This window comes from Corvus brachyrhynchos, unplaced genomic scaffold (genome assembly GCF_000691975.1).
Source record: "Corvus brachyrhynchos isolate BGI_N302 unplaced genomic scaffold, ASM69197v1 scaffold209, whole genome shotgun sequence".
Lineage (NCBI taxonomy): Eukaryota > Metazoa > Chordata > Aves > Passeriformes > Corvidae > Corvus > Corvus brachyrhynchos.
The window spans coordinates 3,059,188-3,078,438 of record NW_008246056.1 but is presented as its reverse complement, the minus strand read 5'-3'; the positions used below and the strand labels follow the sequence as shown (position 1 = coordinate 3,078,438).

At 39.8% G+C, this 19,251-nt stretch overlaps 1 protein-coding gene across 2 annotated transcripts in view; it reads left to right on the top strand.

Annotated features, from left to right (window-relative positions):
• Positions 1-19,251, top strand: part of SCUBE1 (signal peptide, CUB domain and EGF like domain containing 1) — a 191,737-nt gene that overhangs the window by 21,147 nt on the left and 151,339 nt on the right. For both annotated transcript variants that reach the window (XM_017745824.1, XM_017745823.1), the window contains exon 2: positions 7,113-7,241. In XM_017745824.1, the coding sequence (XP_017601313.1) occupies positions 7,113-7,241 (129 nt within the window). The remainder of the gene's footprint in view (positions 1-7,112; positions 7,242-19,251) is intronic.

The following is a 19,251-nucleotide window of genomic DNA, read 5'->3' as shown; positions in this document are numbered from 1 at the left end:
AAGAATAAAGATGTTAACATTTATGAGTCAAAAAAATAAAGTATCACAGGAAGGACCAGATGTAACAAATAATTTGTTTTATAGAAAAAGTGATTTAACAAGCTTTTCGTGGAAAGACATTTTCAAAAATGGACTTTTCTCTGAGGTGAAGGGGTTTTGTGGAGTCGAAATATTGAATGAGTCATGGTATGTCAATATTTTCTTCATAAAATTTGTACTTGGAGTAAATGTTGAATTCTGGTACCACAAATCGCAGATGGAAATGGTATTTCATCAGGTCAGGTTGAGTGAAATTGAAAATCGATAACATTTTCCCACCCAATTCTTCATACATGGGTCAGGTTTTGCAAATTTTGAGAGTAGAGCTGAGCAGACTTCAAATGTGTGGAAATGTGCTGATGCTAAACTCTTTGTAAGAATCTAACATGTTTAGTATTGTTGCTTAGGGTGAGTGTTTCCCAGAGAGCTGAACTTCTGGCAAATTTCACCTGCACTTTACCAGAATGGTCTTTAACTACATTTGAGCTTTTATCCTGGCCTTTAGATATGGAAGTGGTTTCCTTCTTATGGAAAGTGCAAGTTGGTATGGGAAATACGAATGCCTTAGGTTCAGGTTTTCCAGTGTGTGAGGCATATCTGCTGGAGGTATAGTAAATGTAGACTCTGCCAAAGAATATATATAAATATATAAATATTCCCATGTAATTTTTACTTATCTTAATGGCTTTTACAGTCTCAAACTCAGTCATTAAGAAGAATAAGATGCTGATCTGATTGTGATCCAGGACCAGAACTTGTTTGTAATCCTTGTCAGTGTGCATGTAGCTTCACTTCTGCCTGTTACCTTTAAAGTAGCAGTGACAGTGCTATGCTGCTGTTTGCTCTGAGTTGGAAATGGGAACAAAAAATTTCAGTGCTGATCCTGTCTCACATCTCTCTCTACTGTGAATCCCAGAAAATACATCTTCCTGGCTTCACTAAGCAAGTGGCAAAAAAGCCTTGTGACTTTTGTAGGGTTGATGTTTCATCTCAGGCTATTTCACCTTTTTAAAGGTTGCTTTCTTTCACAGGCATCTGAGATCAAGCTTGCATAAAGCTATGCAATGAGGAAGACAGTTCTGCACTGTGAATCTGTTCTCAGTTCTCTAGGATTCAGAACCTAGGGGTAGGCCCTTTTTTCCTGTGTTTTTCTGTGGAAATTAGGTTAGTGCATTAACCCTAGGAAGAACAGTGACCAAAACTCAATAAGAAATCAATAAAATTTTTTGAAAGCTTTTAAGAGAGAAGCCATAAAAGTGAAAAATATTACCACCTGGATATATGGGCTCCAGCATATTGCCATGTTTTTGTTGAATAATAGTTGTGGATAAGCAGGCAAGATGCTGCTGTTGCAGAACTGTAGGATGACATTTTTTAGCAGAAGACAACTGATAAAAGAATTTTTCATCTGGTATGCTTTGCCCTCTGTAGGGGCTACCAGCAACCTCTCTTCAAGCAAGAAGGTAAAACACACTTTCCTGTCAAGTTTGTAAGGACAATGTTATTTACTGTCTCCATAGTGCCTTTTTTGGTAGTGTTTTGTTTAAAGCAATTAGATAAAGATGGATACCAAAATATTTTTTCTTTAGATACTGAAGAAATACGTGGCTTTATCCATCAATATGTACTTACAAAGATTTTAATATTTCTTTTTCTAGCTATTTAATGGATCCAACTTCTTTATGAGATATTCTCCATCGGTGTAATATACCTGCATGATCACTTTTGTTTGTGGTTCTCTAAATTAGAAGTTGATGTGGGCAGACAGCTTTCTTTGGCTATTTATTTTGAAATGTCCAAGCACATAAATTACTCCTTTCAAAGTCAATTGAAGTTTTTGTTTACTAAATTAGCTCCAGATCTTGCCCTTATATTGCTAGTCAAGAAATACTTTAAAATGGACACAGAATTTATTCAATCCTACGCCTCTTTTGAACATCTTCTGTTGCATTGTGAGTGTTGGGATCTGTGGCCTTGACAGATGCCAAGATAAAATTTGTGTCAATGCACACTTTCCCATTTTCTATAGAAATCTGTGGAATTCAACACTAAACACTGAATTTGGCTCATTGACTTCCAGGCCTCAGTCATTCTTCCTTTTGCATGTTAATAGCCATAAGGCTTGTTGTGACAGTTTAGCTGTGACACTCATCCAAAATTCATCAACTCCATGCAGACATTTGCTTTGATGTCAGTAGCTGTGCCCATAATGATCTGTAGCTGTGCTGACAAAGTTTGTTGCATGTGTTGTAGTGATTTTTGGACATTCAGGAGCTTAATTAATTGCAACTGGTGCAATGAAGAGTAGGAATGAATTTTTCTGGAGGTAGACTTTTTACTTTCTTGGCATGAATTCTTTGCCACCTTCTAGGAAAGCTGATTACTGCTTGGAAAAGATGATTATCATGCAGTAAATTTCATGACACTGCTGAAAATGTTTAGACAAATTGGGAACCAGCCATTTTGCAGCTTCCTCACTGTTTTACAGTTTGGTTTGTCTTGTGGACATTAATTATTGCATGCTGATGTGTCTTCTATTCTCTGCTGAAACAGAAAGCTGCAATACTGTGATATGGGAAGCAGAAGAGTTTATTCTTGTTTTATTTTGAACATTTCATGGTTGTACTGTTGTGCTTCTGGAAGAGCTGCTTCTCTGCAGGGTGGCCTTGTGAGGCTTATGAGAGTTCCATCTCTTTGTGGCAGAATACAAAAATTAAACAAATACTGGGGGAGGGTCAGTTTCACCTCTAATAATGAAAGAAGAATCAACCACATTATGTTTAAGGGAAATACAAGTCCCATTAGACTAAAAAGAGTAAGGTCACTTAAAGAAGACAAATTCAAATTCTCTTCCTATGACTGAAATGCAAGGACTGTAAATTGCAGCACGTCCCCATGGTAACTCATCCTCACATTTTCTCGGATACTTGTCTAAGGTTTTTTTTAAAAGTTCTTGGATGCTTGCATTGGATAATAACTGCAGTCTTGTAGAATGGGTGTTCTTTAAGTAACATCACTGCTCCTTGAGGAGGGCAGGAGCAGAGCATGGCTGTGTTCCCTAGGACTGTGCTCGAGGAGTTATTTCTAGACTGTAACAAAAAGATTCACCTCTGCTTTCCAGAAAGAATTGTGATGGAGTTCTCAAGCCTCTTTCACCTTGGTAAATAAATAGCTGAACCAGTACAGTTACTAGTACACCCAAGTAAGCAAGTTTGTTTTAATCTCTTTTTTCCTGATCATTTTTTACTTGAAACAAGTAAACTCTTGAAACAAGCAGTGGATTTATGAGATTTTTCTGAACCAGTTCCAGGAAGAGAGGATCAAAATTATTTTGCCAGTGTCTGAGGATGTGTTTGCTTACTTCCAGCCTTGGGATTGGGAGTTGCTGTCTCTTTTGAATACACTAAGCTCAAACAGGTTCTTGGCAGACTGTGTCACTACTACAAATGCCCCTACACCTTATTAATCATTTTGGTGCATTTAGTTCTGAGACTCCCGTGATCCCTGCCATTGTAGTGCCACATGAAATTAATTTCTCTTGGAGCAGAAATACTGCAATACTCTTTTAAGGTGATTTCTTCACTAAACACCCCAAGAGTTCCCTGTCTGAACAGCTGGAATTCAAGGAATTGAAAATTTTAAGTATTTTGCCAGTATAGATAAAACTTTAGGTTTCCCTTTGAGAAACCTTGCTAATTCATCAGTAGATGCACCTACATCCATTACAATTTCACAGTTGGATACCTACATTTATTTTTTTTCCTTTTGGTTCTGGTTTTTGTTATGGTAACTCCTTCATGATGAAAGACAACATTAAGTGACCCAAATGCTAAAAATGTTAAGGATAGTTGAGGCTACAAAATCAGGAGGGAAAGCTTAATTTCTCAGGCAGAGGTGTTTAGAGTGGAGATTTCTATTAACACCCAATTCTATCAATTACAGGAAAAAAATACTAGGATATGACCTAACCAAAAGGAAATGAACACAGATGACCCCTGCAAATTTTGAGTTTACAACAGACAAAATGAAGAGCAAGTCTGCAGGTTTTATGAGATTGAATGTATTCCTATTACTTTTACTCTATATGAAACTTACTAAGGAAGCTGTGAATTCTGGCATGTCAGATGTGACATTCTGTCCATAAATTATAGCTGTTCCACACTTAGGCATTCTTTAAAGAATGTCTTCCTCCAGGTATGAGAGAGGAGAAGATGGAGTGGTGGTCACATTGTTTGCGTTTCTCTTGGCAGCAGAAAGAGAGCTTCAAAAAGGTTCAGCCTTTGGAGTTTGCAGGCTTTGTGCATGTTTTTGTGAGGTTTTCTTTGGTTTTTTTGGTTTGGGGTTTTTGGTGGGGAGCAAGGGGCTGGAGTTTTTTTGGTGGTTTTTTTGGGGGTTATTTTTGGGAAGTGTTAAATTCACCAGTCTTAGCCCCTTGGTTTTTGCTAGCAATACTGCAGATAGAAATTCCAATCAGCCTGCTAGGTGAAGTTTTTAAATAGTAGTGTGAGTTTTGGAGGGGAAGAAACACCAAAACCCCCACAATATGGCTCTGAAAAGGAGTTAGAATGTTTTGTTCCACTTCTAGTTTAGTACAGCTATTGGGGTGCAAAAGGGAGAAATAATTTTCTAATCCTTTTGCAATATTAGTTGTGACTTGAACTCCTGAGAGAACAAGGTGGAAAGAATCCGTTTCTTTTGCTTTTTTTGTGGTTTCTGTATCTGTTGCATTGCCCTTTCTGTAACTTGAGTTTGTATTGCATCACCACTTTGTGCTGCTAATCACAGTACAGCTTTTTAGAAATAAGTATTATATAAGGGGCAGTCATTTGAAAGGCTTCACATTTCTTTGATTTTTATTATTTTGGCCTTTTGAGGGCTCTCCCACTGCTTATTTAAAAATAGTCCTGTTTGATTCATTGCTTGAAGAAAACGGGAATTAATTGATCAACCCTTGGCAGTCTGATGCTGAGGAACATAGCAGGTGATAACAGCTTCTTCTGAATTCCCTCTTCTCAAAAGACTCATTGCTGGAAAAAGTTGAGAACGAACCTTAAAATGAAGATGCCATTTTTTATGAGTGTCCTGAGGGGAACACCTGGCACGCCTGACACTTAAATCATGTTAGATGCTTTTTGAGTATTGACTTGGCCAGTTAAAACTTGGCATTACTGTAGAGCTCTATTTTTGTCCCTGTAGCCTGTAGAGAAGGCTAGATAGGAAGTTTCTGGGAATATTCATCAATGGTTGTGGAGCCTGCAAATATCTGCTGAGTGGAAACCAGACTATAACATTTTGGGAATATGCTCTCAGGCACACGGGGCTGTGGCCTAATGAGAGCAGCTTCTCAGAGACTGCATTGCAGGTTGTTTGGAATGAGCACTTGACTTGCTGGTTCTTGTTTTCAGGAAGAATCACAGATGTCTCTTTGTGCTGTTGTACTGGACTCAGAAGGTAGGGCACAATCACAGGCTGTGCTGAGTGGGCACTGGCACAACTAATGGATGGAAATTGTTAGTAAAGAATGAGAAACTTCTGAAACAGAGCAGTGCTTTAAGGACTAGGAAATTTATCTTTAAGCAGCAGGTTGTATTTTTCTTTGGAAGATCCTTTCTCCAGCTTCTTATTTCAGGTATTGCTGTGGTGCCAAATGCTGAGTTACGAAATAACCAATTGGTTTTGCAGATAAAGCCAAATCTGTAATTCCATTTTTGAGCTGCTGAAGAGATTGTAGAAGGGGAATTTCAGAGCTGTTGGAGGCAGGTGGATGGAGAGTTGGAGAATTTAGAGTTTAAGGTAGATTTTTGGAAGAGGCCAACATGAGGGGAGGGCTTGCAACAGAATTTGGGAAAAGCCTGTCCCTGCTCTCACAGGTTGTGTGAGGAGGGACAAACCCAGCCATCCTCAATCCAATGGTCAGAAGTGCTGGAAGCACTGAGTGGCTGAGTCTGAGCTGGCTCTTCAGAGGAGCCTGTTTTTCCTCAAACCACTGTGCTTTCTTGGGATTGCATCTGGGTATGATACCAGGCAGCAAAAGCTTTTCATGGAGTACTTTTAAAAGCAGGAGGGGAAAAAAAAATGCAAGTCTATGTGAACAAGAACCTAATTCAGAAATATGTCAATCACCTCTGCAATGGAAGGCACTTTTGAAATGTAATGCTGTGATAGCTCTGATATACCAACAGGTGGTTTTCTAAAAGGTTTGTCTGTTTATCATGTGCTGCCTAACTTAGGGAGAGTAGCTGTGGTTTTTGGTCTAGCACACCACAAATTTAGACCTGATACTTATCAAGCCATGAGGTTATCTTTAATTATTTATGCATTTTTAGTTGGTTGATGTGCACCACTGAATTATTCACAAGAGTGACTGTGATACTAATGTTCCATGTATAAGCCAAAATACAGTCTGTTAAAAGAAGAAAGTTTGCTTTCTCTAGAATGAGTGGAGAAGTGATTTATTTGTATGAGGGAGGGAAGATCATGACAGGATTGTTTGTAGTTGAAGCAGAATCCATCTCTCATCTTTTATGATCCTCTTTCAGATACAGACCAGTGTGAAAAACCCCAAACAACTCTATCATATCTTCTGAGAATAAAATACTGGAGTTCTTGTGTTTCTTGTTGTACATGGATTAATACAGAAAATTACAATTTATTTGTTATAAAAGGCATACTTTTGTCTCATGCCATATTAATAGCATGCTTCACATAGTTGTTACAGGTCAAAGGTTTCACTCATTCTCTGCTTGATTATTTTGAAGCCAGAAAATAAAAACAATATTTTAAATACAAAAAGTGTACCAAAATCAAGTGTTCATTTTTTATTTTTGACAACATATCATTGTTTACTGCGATGATACTCCAATTACTTTGTGAAGGAATGTTCTGTACATTGGCTTGCTGCTTTTCAGAGACATATGACACTGCTATGTGTTGGATGAAGTTGCCAACATGAGCCTAAAAGAAATATTAGAGATATGCATATATTCAAAAAACATGCTGAGTTGGAGAAATTTTTCTGTTTTGTTAGAATTCTCTTTTTACAAAAGCTTCTTTTTCCTCCTCTTGTGTTTTAGATATCGATGAGTGTGAAAATGACTTCTACAATGGGGGTTGTGTCCACGAGTGTATCAACATTCCAGGCAACTACAGGTGTACATGCTATGATGGGTTCATGTTAGCCCATGATGGCCACAACTGCCTTGGTAAGTAGTGAATGCTGGCAATAAACTCTCATTTCATGGCTGTGGCAAGTAGGCCTGGTCTGTTTTCTGCATTTTATCATCTGCCATGACTTCAATAAAGACTTGATCCGGGTCACACTGAATAAATTCAAGCCTGTGTGTTGACTCCAGTGTGGTTTAGGTCAGATGGTTACAGCTGTCACTCTGAATCTCGACATGCTCAAAGCAATATGTCCATGTTTAATATTGCTGAGGAAAACCCTGACCCCCAAAGCCTGTGCTGGATGTTTGGGCTTCTTTTTTAAGAAAAGCAATCTGTTAAATAAATTAAATATGCTGAGATATATTTTGTCTGTTTCTTCCAACTTTTGAAATCCCAGAATCTTTAGAGCTTGCCCTCCCCTTTTTTCCCTTTTCAGGCAATATGGTTTTAGGATATGGTGTATGAACATAAATTACAGAATGTTAGAAGTACAAGTAAGCGAGGAAGGAATACTTGGACATTGAAACAGGGCAGAAGAAACAGTAACCTGTAATAAGTGGAGGGACACTGTCCTCTAACTGTGCAAAGCCCAAAGTGCAGGATCTTCACTGCTTTAGCAGTCTGAGGATTTGGGGATCTGTATATTTGATTCATGGCCATTGCTCTGGTTTAAATAGCTTTGGTTTGTCCTAGAAGCTACAGAAGTAGGTGTTTTTGTTATGAAATTTCTTCACAGCAATTACCTAGAAATTAACCTAGATTGCTATGTCCAGTTTCCCATAGCTGCCTACTTGCTGGTCATTTTTTGTTAAATTCTAGTATTTAGACTATGTTTCTTGGTGTTCCAAATAGAAATGCAATGACCATGTTTTGGTACAGTCCTAAGTAAATTTCAAGGTGTCGTTTATAAAAAAGTGTGTAAAAGGGATGTTTTTTCTGTGTCAGCAGCAGCTCTACTTTTGTAAAAACTGAGATACTTGCAGTGAAAGTCAAGAAATGAGGCAGTGGACTAGAAATACTGAAGTCCAGTATCACCAGTCTGCACTAACTGAAGCTAAGAAAGAGCTAGAATTTCGGGGCAAGGATTTGATTAGCCTTTCAGTAGATGTATTTTGTACTGCATTTCTTTTCAAACAGAGCAATATTTGTTCAGATGGATTATATATCCTGACCATTGACAGGGGTTTGATTCAAACTTCCAAATTTCATTTGTTATAGAACAGACTAAATAGATTTATTTGCCTCAGCCTGATGATTAATGATTAATGGTGCAAGAGGTATTTCCTATACAAAGAGCATTCAGACATTAATTTAAAAAATAAAATTCTATTTATTCTAATATTCATAAATTGTTACTGAAACAGGACACAAGCATAATCATATAGTTCAGCTATTTGGAATCAAATAACTGTGCATATGTGTTGTTTCAAACAGCTTACTAGTTTCAACTTTGTCCAAACAACTCCCATTATAGTAGGGAAAAAGCCCTTTTGAACAATGAACAGCAAAAGGAGTGACCTGATCAAGGATGAGCCATTGAGGAGAGCTGTGGGATTTTTTTGGACCTACTGTCTGTGTTTTTGCTCTCTGGCCATGAAATGTGGAGGCTAAGTCTACAGAGATAGTCACATTTCTAATTATATTTTCATTGATTTCTATTCAGCCACTTGGTTTTTTGTGGGTGGTTTTTGGTTTTTTTGGTTTTTTTTTAATTTAAAAAAAAGGCCAACAATAATATAAACAGGTGACTACAGTGGGAATAATAGCAAAGAGCTCCCCTTCTCCCAATGTACAACCTTAGGACACTAAAAGAGGTCACAATTGTCTTTGTAATTTTGAGACCATGGATTGGTGTGGTTGTGTCTGCAACTAATGAATGATCCTTAGCATATCTTAATAAAATGTCTGGTTTTACTTACAGGCACTGAAAAGGGAGTCAAGGCACATTCCCTCTTCCTTCCTTCTTTAAAATTTGAATGAATTTAATGAGGACCAACATGTCTGGTTGTAAGGTTTTAGACTGAAGGTTTTAACTGTGTCAGTGACCATGCCAGTCTTGCTATGACTGCTTGTTGTGTACTGACTCAGATTTGGGACACCACCGCTAGAAAAGAGAGAACTTTTTTTTTTTTTTTTTTTAATGGTATTTTTCTGCCATTATTTGCACCCCACCTCGTTATCAGTTGTACTGACTGTTGTGATGGCCTAGTTGTTTCCATTAGTAGAGTATCAGTTTTTGAAAAGGGTGACATTCTAATCCCTTACCTTCTTGACCAGCTTTATTTCCCTTCTCTTATGCTGCAATGAATGTGTAAATGCAGTTGGGCTGATTTAAGAGGCTGCAATGAGGCCTCAAATTAAAAAAAAAACAACCTGTATTTGCAAGATTTAAATTAGCATTTCTAGAACATTTTGGAAACTGGTTTGCTTATTCTAAAGAGTTTCTTTTTCACCATGATGAAATTAGGCATTGAAAGGAATTAAAGTTTTGATGAGTCCACTGGTTTCCATCTGTTCTTGCTTTTTGAGAAACCACTTATTTTTCATGAATTTTATGGAGACAAAGAATGCTTCACAATTTCACCTTTCAATACAGTCTTGTAATGAACAAGATTGCATCAGAATTTCTGCATATCTTGTTCGACATCAGGATTTCTACATATCTTGCTTGACTGAGGTCTCTGCAAAATCTTAAGCCATCTCTTCTTGACAGGGTTTACATTCCTTTATAAATCTTCACTGAATGTCTTTCTAGTAACATCAGTACAGCAAGATGATTAAAATCTTCTTTATAAATAGCAAACTTGGAGTTTTCAATTACAGCAGATGCTGTGGACAAGTTAGTGTTCCTTCCTTCCTTCTTCCTTCCTTCCTTCCTTCCTGTAACTCAACTTGCTTCCTAGTTCATGTTTTTGTTGAGGAGTTTCTCAAATATAACATGAAATTACTCCACATAGGATTCAAATATGATGATATCCTTGTCTAGCTAGAAATAAAATTTTTTTGCACTCCCCTGAAATAGCAGTAGTTTTTTCTCAAAAATTGCTCTAAATTCTGCTCAGTGGATGCAAGACTAGTATTTGGTCTCATACAACAGGTTTGAAATACAGTTTCCCTTCTTGTGCATGAAACACCAGTCTGGGGGTTTTATAATGCTTATCTTTTCTGATATAAATACAAATAGCTATGACCTGCTCTCATCTCTCCATTTTGTGTGTTGGTTGGGGTTTTTTTTCATATTTTCTTTCTCCTTAGGTCTGATTTGGGATTGTCACTTTTTTAATAGGGAATAAGCATTGCTTTTTTGCATAAGCACTTCTTGCTGCCAGGCTGCAGGCATCCTGACTCTTCCTTTTTCTAAAGATTAGGATAGGTTCCATGAAGTCCTCTGCTTTTCATGTGTTCTGTCATTTGTAAGCATACTAAAGATGGTTGCAAACTGTTCTTAGAAAGTATCAAAAAAAAATGCAAAGCAGCATGGACAAAAAAATGTATTCAGAGACATACTTATTTATAGGTTTTTCTGTGGTATTAATTGCTGAAGGAACATATATGAATACCTTGTAAATACTAATAAATTTGTCCTCAGAAATTCCTGTAAGGAAAAGAGATCTAATTTCCATTGTTTTATAGACTAGTAACTAGGGCAAACAGATTAAGTTGCTTCTCAGTCTTCACACAAGGTATCTCGATGTCTGCACCATAAGCAAGAATAGAATCCTTACCCTTCTGCATCCCTGCTTTTATTGCAAATAGTCTGTGTAGCCTTGGTTTCTCTTACAGAAAAATAGCAATTACTAAATTTGGACATCTGTAATATGATATCTCAATCGATTCTTTTGTATGTCAGACCTCCTGAAGATGACTATAGAAGTAGGTTTTGATGATTCTGGATAGTTTGTGGTACTTCAGCAGTTAATTCTTTGTCTGACTGAGAAGAATCCTGGGAAGCAGAGGGAAATTCTGGTTACAAATCAGGGCAGAAATGCAATTCCTAGTGTGCATGATAGGTTCCATGGAACTCTCTGCAGGAGCTGAGCAGACACAAGTGTGGCAGACACAAGCACAGTGTCAGCTGTGAATTGAATAGCAAAGTCCTAGCTATGCCCACAACCTTGAAGGTGTGCTTGGGGCAGAAGGCCTGATTTTCCAGCCTGAATAATGGAAATTAGCTTCTTATTTGTCTGTTCTCAGATGGTACTTTGCATCTCTCGACAGAGTGACAAAATCACATGGAAACCCCTGTGGGAAAGGAGAGGTGGCACTTTCCCCAGAGCAGCTGAACCTGCTCCAGGAGTGGTATTGATTTGCCAGCTCTGGTAGGTGGAGCAAAGCAGCGCTTCCAGCTGGGTATTTGGCAGCCTGCAGCTAAAGGAGGAACTTCAGAGACAATCAAGAAGCTGTGGAGGCACAGGCCTCGAGGTGCCTGTTATAAAATAGACCTTGGAATCTCAAATCAGTATAAAAGCTCATGTTTGAAGTCACACAATTTTGTTTCATCTAAGGTCTGAGGTTAAGATCTAAACCCAAGTGCCTGTTTTGCAGTGCTCTTTTAAAATCTCTTGGCTTATTCTAAGAGAGAAGAGGTTTAACCCCGGCATGTAGGCTTAATTCGTGGCTGGGTGGTAGTAATCTGCAATCTGATTCAGATGACAAAACTAACATTGGCATATGCACAGAATCACTGAATCATTTAGGTTGGGAAAGACCTCCAAGATCATTGAGTTTAACCTTTAGATTATTGAGTCCAACTTTTAAATGTATGTATATCACATCATATCATATCATAGCATAGCATTCAGTCATCTTTCAGTAAATGTTCCAGTGTTCTATGCTTTTGGGTTTTTTTTCAAAATAAACCCAAACCCATTAGAAATCAAAATCTACCTGTTCCTAGCCTGCTGTTCAAATGTACACACTGGGACTTGGGATTGTGGCCTAATCTGACTGTCAACATGAAGTGGGAGGACAGTTGCAAATGTGTGAGAAATCATTCCTAAAGCTACCAGATGTATCTTGTCCAGAAGTGTCACATAACTCAGGATTGCATCAGCACTGGTATGATTAAAGGGACCAGTGTCTTCCTTTTAATTTAGCTGTATTTTTCTTCTTATCTCAACAGCTGTGCACAATTGTTGCTTGCTTAAACTCCAGGAAAATGCTGGTATTCCTAATGTTTATTTTTCCTTATGTTTCCTGACAGTTCAAATAGATTTTTTTTTTTTTTTTAAATGCAAACATTTTTAATATAAAACTAAACAGCTTTTGGAAAGTTGTTTTTAGTTTCATAAAAACAAATATTTTAAAGAGGAGCTGAAAAACGGTTCATTTCCTTGGCCATCTTCCAGTTTTCCTTCCCCTTCTTTCCTAGTTCCAGAAGACTATTAGGTGAGCTGACAGTTAAGTGTTGTCCTTCTCCAGCACATTAACAAGGCCTCTAATAATATTATCAGTCATAAACTCTCTTCCAGATTTTGCTTCTCAGTAGTTCCAAGCTCCTTGGCAGATGGAGGAAGGTTGAATCCACCCAATAGCCTTCTTTTTATAACTCTTCATTTTTTATGAAAACAGATGTAAAATTATGGTATTTTGTCAAGAAGGTTAATAATCTAAATCTTGAAGTTCTTACTTATTTCCAGACTTGTACTTGAACAGAATTTTGGGACTTGGCAGGTGGTTTATGCCTTAAAAGAAGCAGGCCAGACCCCAAATCAGATCTCAGTGGTTGAGTAGCAAGGGGCTGTTCTGACTGTGAGAGGTCCAGGCCACAAGATGGGAATGGGAATGTATAATATATATATATATTTATAGACAAGATGAGAATTGTCAAAATGCAACGTTTAACAACAGATGTATCTGTGTGTTTTCAACCCTTGTGAGCTCTGAATTTCTGCAAAAGATGACAGGCAGTGATCAGGTCCTTAGGGAGTAGTAAGAACCTGGAGCAGTGGGGAGCCTCTGGTATTTAGCTACCGAACCTTCCCAAGACAAGCTGCAGTGAGTGTGTTCACACAAATCCATGCTGCAAATTGCACAGCAGACTGCCTTTTAGTGACAAATGTGTTCTTGCAGAATAAAAACATTTTTTGAAGTTCTTTGGTTTTCAGATGCAAGCCTAAGTGACAAAGAAAGTTGTTTTCTGATATATTTCTTCAGCGAACTGATTTTTACCATATTCCTTGGTTTTAGATATTTTATCAGTCTTGTTTGGTCTGTACATTAGGTTAATAAGAACAGCTGTGATTCATCACAACAGTTTAAAGTATTCAGTCTTCGTGGTACAGTAGCATGAATCAGATTTTAGAACATGTATTGCTATTCTGCAGTTTGTGCTGACTGATGACTAGGTGCTGAGAAAATATGGATAGCTAGGGTGCAAATGTTCTGGAGACAATTCTGTATTAGATGTTTACATGCAACTTCTATATATATGTGTTTGCTTTTGTTACTTGGCTGCCTGCATCTTGTGAAAGTCTCCATGGTGCCAAGTGGTAGCAGGCAGTCAGAGAACTCAATTAAGTCTCTCCCTTTCAAGATGGGATTATGGTATCTTAGTTCTGATGATCTTCCAAAATCCATAAAAGTCTGGAATTCTCTTTGTGATTAATGGAAAGGTCTTTGGTATCCAGCCCTCTCTGAAGCTAGGACCTGAACACACTGCTTTCCTTATCTTGCTTTTTCTGTTTCTGTATAAAGTTTCCCCCTTTAAAAGTACTCTAATGTTTGGTCACCCCACATTAATCTTTGGAGTTCAAATGGGATATAACTTTCTTTACATGTTAATTTGCCATAAGTTTGCTTTCTTAAGCCAATGTGATCTGAGAAGTACCAAAACAAGTGAGAGTATAAATCAGCATAGACCAAAGGTTTTTGTTAGGTATGGGGAAATAATCAAAAGTGTAGAATAAATCTTGGTGGCTGTCAGCTATGAAGTTAGATTCTCAGACTGTCATAATAAATTAGGAAACTGGGAGCTGTGTGACAGCAGCATCAATCTCAGTCTCTTGTTTCTGAAAGTCTTCTTGTTGTCTGAGCCTTTTTCTTTTTTTTTTTCCAAGTACTTACTCCCTGGAGGAGGTAATCAATCACAGGAAAGATTTCTCTACATTGAACACTCAGGAAAGTAAAGAATGAGCAGCTTAGAGTGTGAAGTTAAGATATATATATAAGTTAAATCCCATATGGATGCTCTTAGTTGGTCTGATATGGCTGTAGATAGTGTCTTGGTTCAACAAGCTCAGATATCCTGCATCCTTACTGCTTTACCTGATTTGTGTTAGTTTTGTATCTTTTCTTAATTCATCTTAACTTTCTCATAATAGCAAATTTCTGAGCCAGTGTGGCCGATATCAATGTATACCTTAAGGGAAAAACTATAAAATACATTGAATTTATCAAAGCTTTGGGAGCTGCATCATGTTTAGCACTTACTTAACCCAAGGGAGAATGTGTGTTCACCTGAGGGTGCAGGGTTTCAGCCTATAATGGGTGTGTTAGGTGTGTATGGCATTCAAGCCCTCCCTAATGCAATGGTGCTTTTTTCAGTCCTAGAAATTACACAGATCCAGTTGAAACACTGAATTCATTTGGATTACAAAAAGACATCAGACAAAGAAGTCATCTGATCTCTGATTTCAAGGAGAGTCACTGTCGAGCTATGCTTAGAATGCAGTGTTGATTTATAATAAACAATATGATTTATACAGTCAAGAAACAGCCATCACGAAGAATATCTGCTACATAGTTGCTGACTGTATTAGAAAATGAAACCTAACTCTTTTCCAGTAGGAATGAGTCCTAGATGGAAAGTTGGTGGTGAATTTCCTTGTTAAGTAGATTTTAGGGTCTCAGCTTTCCATAGTGCCCTGCCTTTGCTGTCTAATACTCTCCATGAATTTCTGCATCTTTACATTATTCTTTTGACTTCAGTGTACAATGTACAAACTTGAATCAAACTACAAGACCAAGGTAGAGGCTTGTTTTTACTGCTTTCATTACCTTCTGCAAACTTCAGTTCCTTTTCAAGCATCTCAAAATATTCCCTGTGTACATGTTCCTTACTAGAGTTGGATCAGAGCATAAGACATAATTTTGCATAAAAGAGGAGCAGAAAGGGACATGGCAGCATATTTTAGTATGAATTTTTTGATGACTGTAGCTAGCATCAAAATAATAATATTAATTACTCATTAAAAAGTCACTGGACATACTTTACAAGTATGATAGCTTAGAGAATTTGGAATGCTTGGGATTAAAGCAAAATTTATTATTAAGAGGCCTTATGAGATACGGAAAGAAATTATTAGAAACAATTCACTCAAGTCTTCAAAAAGGGTGAGAAGGAGGACCCAGGAAACTACAGACCAGTCAGCCTCACCATCCCTGGAAAGGCAGTGGAACCGCTTATCCTGGATGTTACCTCTGAGCATGTGGAGGAAAAGAATCATAAAATCACAAAATGGTTTGGGTTGGAAGGGACCTTAAAGATCATCAAGTCCCCCCCCCTGCCATGGGCAGGGACACCTTCCACTATCCCAGCTTGCTCAGAGCCCCATCCAACCTGGCCTTGGACACTTCTAGGGGTGGGGCAGCCACAGCTTCTCTGGGCAACCTGTGCCAGGGCCTCACCACCCTCACAGGGAACAATTTCTTCATAGTGACAAATGTAAATCTACCCTCCTCTAGCTTAAAGCAATTTTCCCTTCTCCTATCACTCCATGCACTTGTAAAATGCTCCTCTCTGGCTTTCTTGTAGCCCCACTTCGACTACTGAAAGCCCACAATAAGGTCTTCCTGGACCCCTCTGTTCTCCAGGCATGACAATCTCAATTCCCTCAGCCTTTCCTCACAGCAGAGCTGCTCCATCCCTCTGCTCCCCTTGGTGTCCCTGCTCTGGACTGGCTCCAGCAGCTCCCTGTCCTTCCTGTGCTGGGATCCCAGGGCTGGATGCTCAGCAGAGCGAGGCAGAGGGGCAGAATCCCCCCTCCCCTGCTGCCCACGCTGGGGGCTCAGCCCAGCACAGGGGGGTTCTGGGCTGGGGTATGTTGAGCTCTCACCCACAGCACCCCCAAGTCCTCCTGCCAGGGCTGCTCCATCTGCTCATCCCCACCTGGATTGAACCCAGGGGTTCCCCCGACCCAGGTGCAGCACCAGCACTTGCTCTTGTTAAACCTTATGAGATTCCCATGGGCCACTGCCCGAGCTTGTCCAGGTCCCTCTGGATTGTCACTGCACCCTCAGCTTGGTGTCATCTGCAGACCTGCTGAGGGTGCCCTCGATCCCTTTGTTTATGTCATGGATTCACCAAGGGGAAATCACACTTGACCAGTTGGATAGCCTTCTGTGATGGAATGACTGGCTGGGTGGATGAGGGGAGAGCAGTGGATGTTCTCTGCCTTGACTTCACACACTGTCTCCCACAACATCCTCGTGGCTGAACTTGGGGAGTGCAGGTTGGCTGAGTGGGCAGTGAGGCGCATTGAGAAGTGACTGAACAGCAGAGCAGCACTGCAGGGTCTGGCTGTAGGCCTGTAGCCAGTGGTGCTCCCAGGGGTCAGTATTGGCCCCAGTATTGTTGCTCTTACTCATCAGGCCCTGAGTGAAGGGGCAGAGCACATTTGCTGTGATCAAAAACAGTAAGGAGTGTCCTGGCACACCAGAAGGTGCTACCATTCTGTGAGACCCAGACAGGCTAGGGAGCTGGGCAGAGAAGAACCCAACAAAGTTCAAGAAACAGGGTCCTGCGCCTGGGCAGGAACAACCCTGGGCACCAGGACAGGCTGGGGTGATCTGCTAGAGAGCAGCTCTGAGAAGGACCCGAGGGTCCTGGTGGACAGTGAGCTGTACCCAAGCCAGCAGTGCCTTGAGGGCAAGGAGGCCAATGGAATCCTGGGGTGCATTGGGAAGACCATTGCCAGCAGGTCAGGGAGGGATCCTGCCCCCTCTCCTCAGCCCTGTGGGGCACATCTGTAGTGCTGTGTCCAGCTCTGGGCTCCTCAGGACAGGAGGGACATAGAGGTCCTGGAGCAGGGCCAGCAAAGGGCTGTACAGATGATGAGGGGACTGGAGCATCTGTCCTGTGAGGAACCAAATGGGTTCTGTGAAAGGCTGAGGGACCAAGGCTTGGTCAGCCTGGGGAAGACATGACTGAGAGGGGATCTTATAAATGTGTACAAATATTGTCAGGGACAAGGGGCACAAACTGAAACACAGGAAGTCTCCATCTGAATATAAGGAAAAAGTTCTTTACTGTGAAGGTGACAGATCACTGTAACTGGCTTCCTAGAGAGGCTGTGGAGTCTCCTTCTCTGGAGAGATTCAAAACCTACCTGGACACAATCCTGTGCAACCTTCTCCAGGTGCCCCTGCTTCAGCCAAGGGTATTGGGCTAGATGATCTCCAGGGGTTCCTGCCAACCCTGTCTGTTCTGTGTTTCTGTAATTAAAATATACTTTGTTAAATAAATAAGACTCCATATTGTGCCATAGGATGGAGCAGAAGTGTTTGAAAAAGTTGAGAAACTTTATTTGATTATTTGTGTTATTTTGAAGGCATAATTAAGAAACTGCTTCTGAAATTAATCAGAAACTCTGTAAAAATTACTAGTACGGCAGCAGTGAAAGGGTTCTGGACCTGACTAAGGATTTTGGGGGATGGGATTTTTAGCATGTGGCCAATTGTGTAAGGCTAGTTAGATAAGATGCTAAGCACTCTGGTCCCAGTTAATCAAAACTTCTATGTGCACAACAGATATGAGTCATGACATCTGCTGCCTGTGCAACTGCAGTGGTTTCTTTAACAGGCCTGAGAGTGGCTATATGTCACCAAGTTTTGTTCAGTACTTACAAAAAAACTCTGAAACTCCCTGTATGAACATGTTAGGGGAGTCTAAAAGACTTGGTTTTACTCACTTCAAAAATAACTTGAAGAACTCCAAACTGTAAAACCGGAGTGGACCACAGGCTCAGGCTGTCAATGACTGCACATTGAAAGAATGTGAATACTCATTCTTGTGCTCTGAAATGACATGACTACCCCAGGCATGGACTGAGTTTTGCTTTGAGTGGATTCCAGCAAGTGTCCACTTCATCATTTCACACAGGCTACGTGTCTGAGTGGGACCTCAGCCTTAGGGCTTTCAAGTTGCAGAATTTGTCAGTAGATGGTCAGTCCACTTGTCTTAACATGTAGATAGTTTTCCCTCTGATTTAAGGTTCTGTACAACCAACACTGGATATCTCAGAGTAAAAAGTAAGAAGGCTTTCAGTGAAATAAATTGCCCACAGAAAGCTCTGCACCATTCCTGTAATTTATAGATCAATTTATGTGCAAGAATCTACTGGATTGGGTCCAGCAGAGATCTGTGGAGGTGAACAGGGGACTAGAACATCTCTTGTATGAGGAGAGGCTAAGGGAGCTGGGCCTATTCAGCCTGGAGAAGGGAAGATCAAGAGAGGATCTTATCAATGTCTGTCAGTTCTGCATAGAGGGTGTCCTGATAAGAGGTCGGAGCCAGGTTCTTCTCAGTGGTGCCAAAAAGTAGGACAAGAGGCAAAGGGCAGAAACTGGAACACAGAAAGTGTTCCATGAGCAACATGAGGAGAAGCTTTTTACTGTGCAGGCAACTGAGCGCTGGAAGCGCAGAGAGGGTGTGGAGTCTGCTTCCCTGGAGACCCTCAAAAGCCATGTGGACACAATCCTGAGTAATATGCTCTAGGATGACCCTTCCTGAGCAGAGGTGTTAGATGACCTTCAGTGTACTCTTGAGTAAGAATTCTTAGGTTTTTTTCTTAAAAAATTGCACACTGTTATATAGCTGTTAGAGAAATCCATTTATGTGTTCCCAAGTCCCGGTGAGAAGAATATACAGCTCTGGTGAATTTTACAGGGAAGGTGGAGTTTTAAGGTGGTTGTTTGTTTTGATTTATTTTGGGTTCTTTGTTTGTGTTGGCTTTACACTACCAAGCCAGCTCCAAACTTACTAATTTCATTCCTTCTCTACACAAATATGATGTTCCTGAAGTCAGGTTTTTTGACTGCTGTTGCTTT